General features: G+C 47.1%; 1 protein-coding gene across 1 annotated transcript; it reads right to left on the reverse strand.

Annotated features, from left to right (window-relative positions):
* Positions 1-325: 325 nt before the first annotated feature.
* On the reverse strand, positions 326-1,181 carry LOC122049013 (glutaredoxin-C3-like). Its single transcript, XM_042610516.1, has one exon. It carries the CDS (start codon positions 1,100-1,102, stop codon positions 713-715), a length of 390 nt encoding a protein of 129 aa, XP_042466450.1. The 5' UTR covers positions 1,103-1,181; the 3' UTR covers positions 326-712.
* Positions 1,182-1,648: the final 467 nt, after the last annotated feature.

The raw sequence follows: 1,648 nt of genomic DNA on the forward strand, positions 1-1,648 counted from the left end.
TCATTAAAAAGAGTGAATCTTTTAACAGATGCTTATTTCATTAAAAAAAAAATGGTGGAGCACCGACAAACAAGTCACTTCGTACGGAGGGGAAGCAGTTGGAAGGCGTTAATTTGTCCTCCACTCGCACCGCAATGTCCCGCATGCATTCCTTGAGCATGCACATGCTTATTGCTAATCTTCAACACTGTCTTCTCTTTTTCCCTTTTTCCTTTTTTTATTTCTGTTTTTTTTTTGGAATTTGTTTTTGAAATCTAATAAATTATTAATCGAGTTCTTCTGATTTGGAGTATTTAACCTGGGGGATATCAAAAGAAGAACAAAGTAGCACTGCATTTTGTTTTGTTTTTTTTGAAGACATTTCTATACATAAAGATCATCATCATCAAACCAAGTTACACTCCAAAACCCAAAGGCAAAAAAAATCAAAAAGGGAAGACAATAAGAAAAAAAGGCATACAAATGCACCCCATAAAGCGCATGCACATCTCTGTGATCGTGCATGAGGTGATGATGTGCCCAAAATGGAGGACCTAAAAAAACCAACCTCCCTGATCTCCCTCACTCTCTTCTCTTAATTTTGTTAATGAACATGAATTGAAAAGGAGACAAACTCGATCGCAAGGATTTATAAGAAGAAGATTTTAGATTTTTTTTTGTTAGGAGAATAAGAAGCAGTTGTGGTATGATGCTGCCCTCCGGTCTGTTTGAATCAGAGCCAGAGAGCGCCGGCTTCCTTGAGGAGGGGGACGAGGGTGCCGTTGATGTGAGCTGCCATTACCCTGTCCATGGCGCCCACGAGCTTTCCGCCTATGAAGACGACAGGGACGGCCGGGGCGGAGCCGGCGCCGAGCAGCCGCGAGAGCGCGCGCTCCATCTCCTTACCGCGCGGGTCCTCGTCCAGCTCCACCACCGTGGGGCTGACGCCCATGCCGCAGAAGAGCCGTTTCACGGCGTGGCACATGCAGCAGCTGCTCACGCTGAAGATTACCACCGCGCTCTCCGACGCCAGCCTCTCCACCCGCTCCAGCGCGTCCATCGTCGCTCCCCTCCCCGCCGTCACGTACCCCCACGCCTCCGCCGCCGCAGCCTGATACTGCATTTTCTGTCGATCTCACGCAGAAACCCCCGCTCGGTGCAACAGTTGTCGATGGAGAGGAGTTGTTTGCTTTGCTCTGCTCTGCTTTGCAGTGAATGTGGGAAGTGGAGTGAGTATTTATAGGAGGAAAGCAGGGGCGATTTGTTAATAAAAAAAAAGACAGTTTCAGAGGTCCCATGACCCTGAAACAGTTTCAGGAGTAAACGGGAAGTTCGCCAAAGGAATTAAACCTGTGCTGTGCATCTCAAACTGTGTCAACTTGCACTATTTCATTTCTTTCCTGCCGATCCCACTGTTCCTCTCACTAGCTTATTAATAAAATAAATCTTTACGTGATAAGCAGAAGGAGCAGAGCATGCTTGTGGTTTTTAGTTAATTGTTATCATCTTTTTCAAGTAAAAGAGGCAGAAGAAAAGAAAAAGAAGAAGACGAAAGGAGTGGGTGCAGGCTTTATCAGGAGGATACAGGGATGTCGGGTAAATGCGGCTGTCACCGTCCTTGTTGTCGGGTTGAGAAGTGATCGCCGGTGGGGCGACCTCGGCCGCGGCG

Source organism: Zingiber officinale, chromosome 2B, assembly GCF_018446385.1.
Source record: "Zingiber officinale cultivar Zhangliang chromosome 2B, Zo_v1.1, whole genome shotgun sequence".
NCBI classification, from domain to species: Eukaryota; Viridiplantae; Streptophyta; class Magnoliopsida; order Zingiberales; family Zingiberaceae; genus Zingiber; species Zingiber officinale.

Excerpts from the sequence above, each read along its gene's own strand:
- LOC122049013 (XM_042610516.1), bottom strand. The coding sequence starts at position 1,102 with ATGCAGTATCAGGCTGCGGCGGCGGAGGCGTGGGGGTACGTGACGGCG.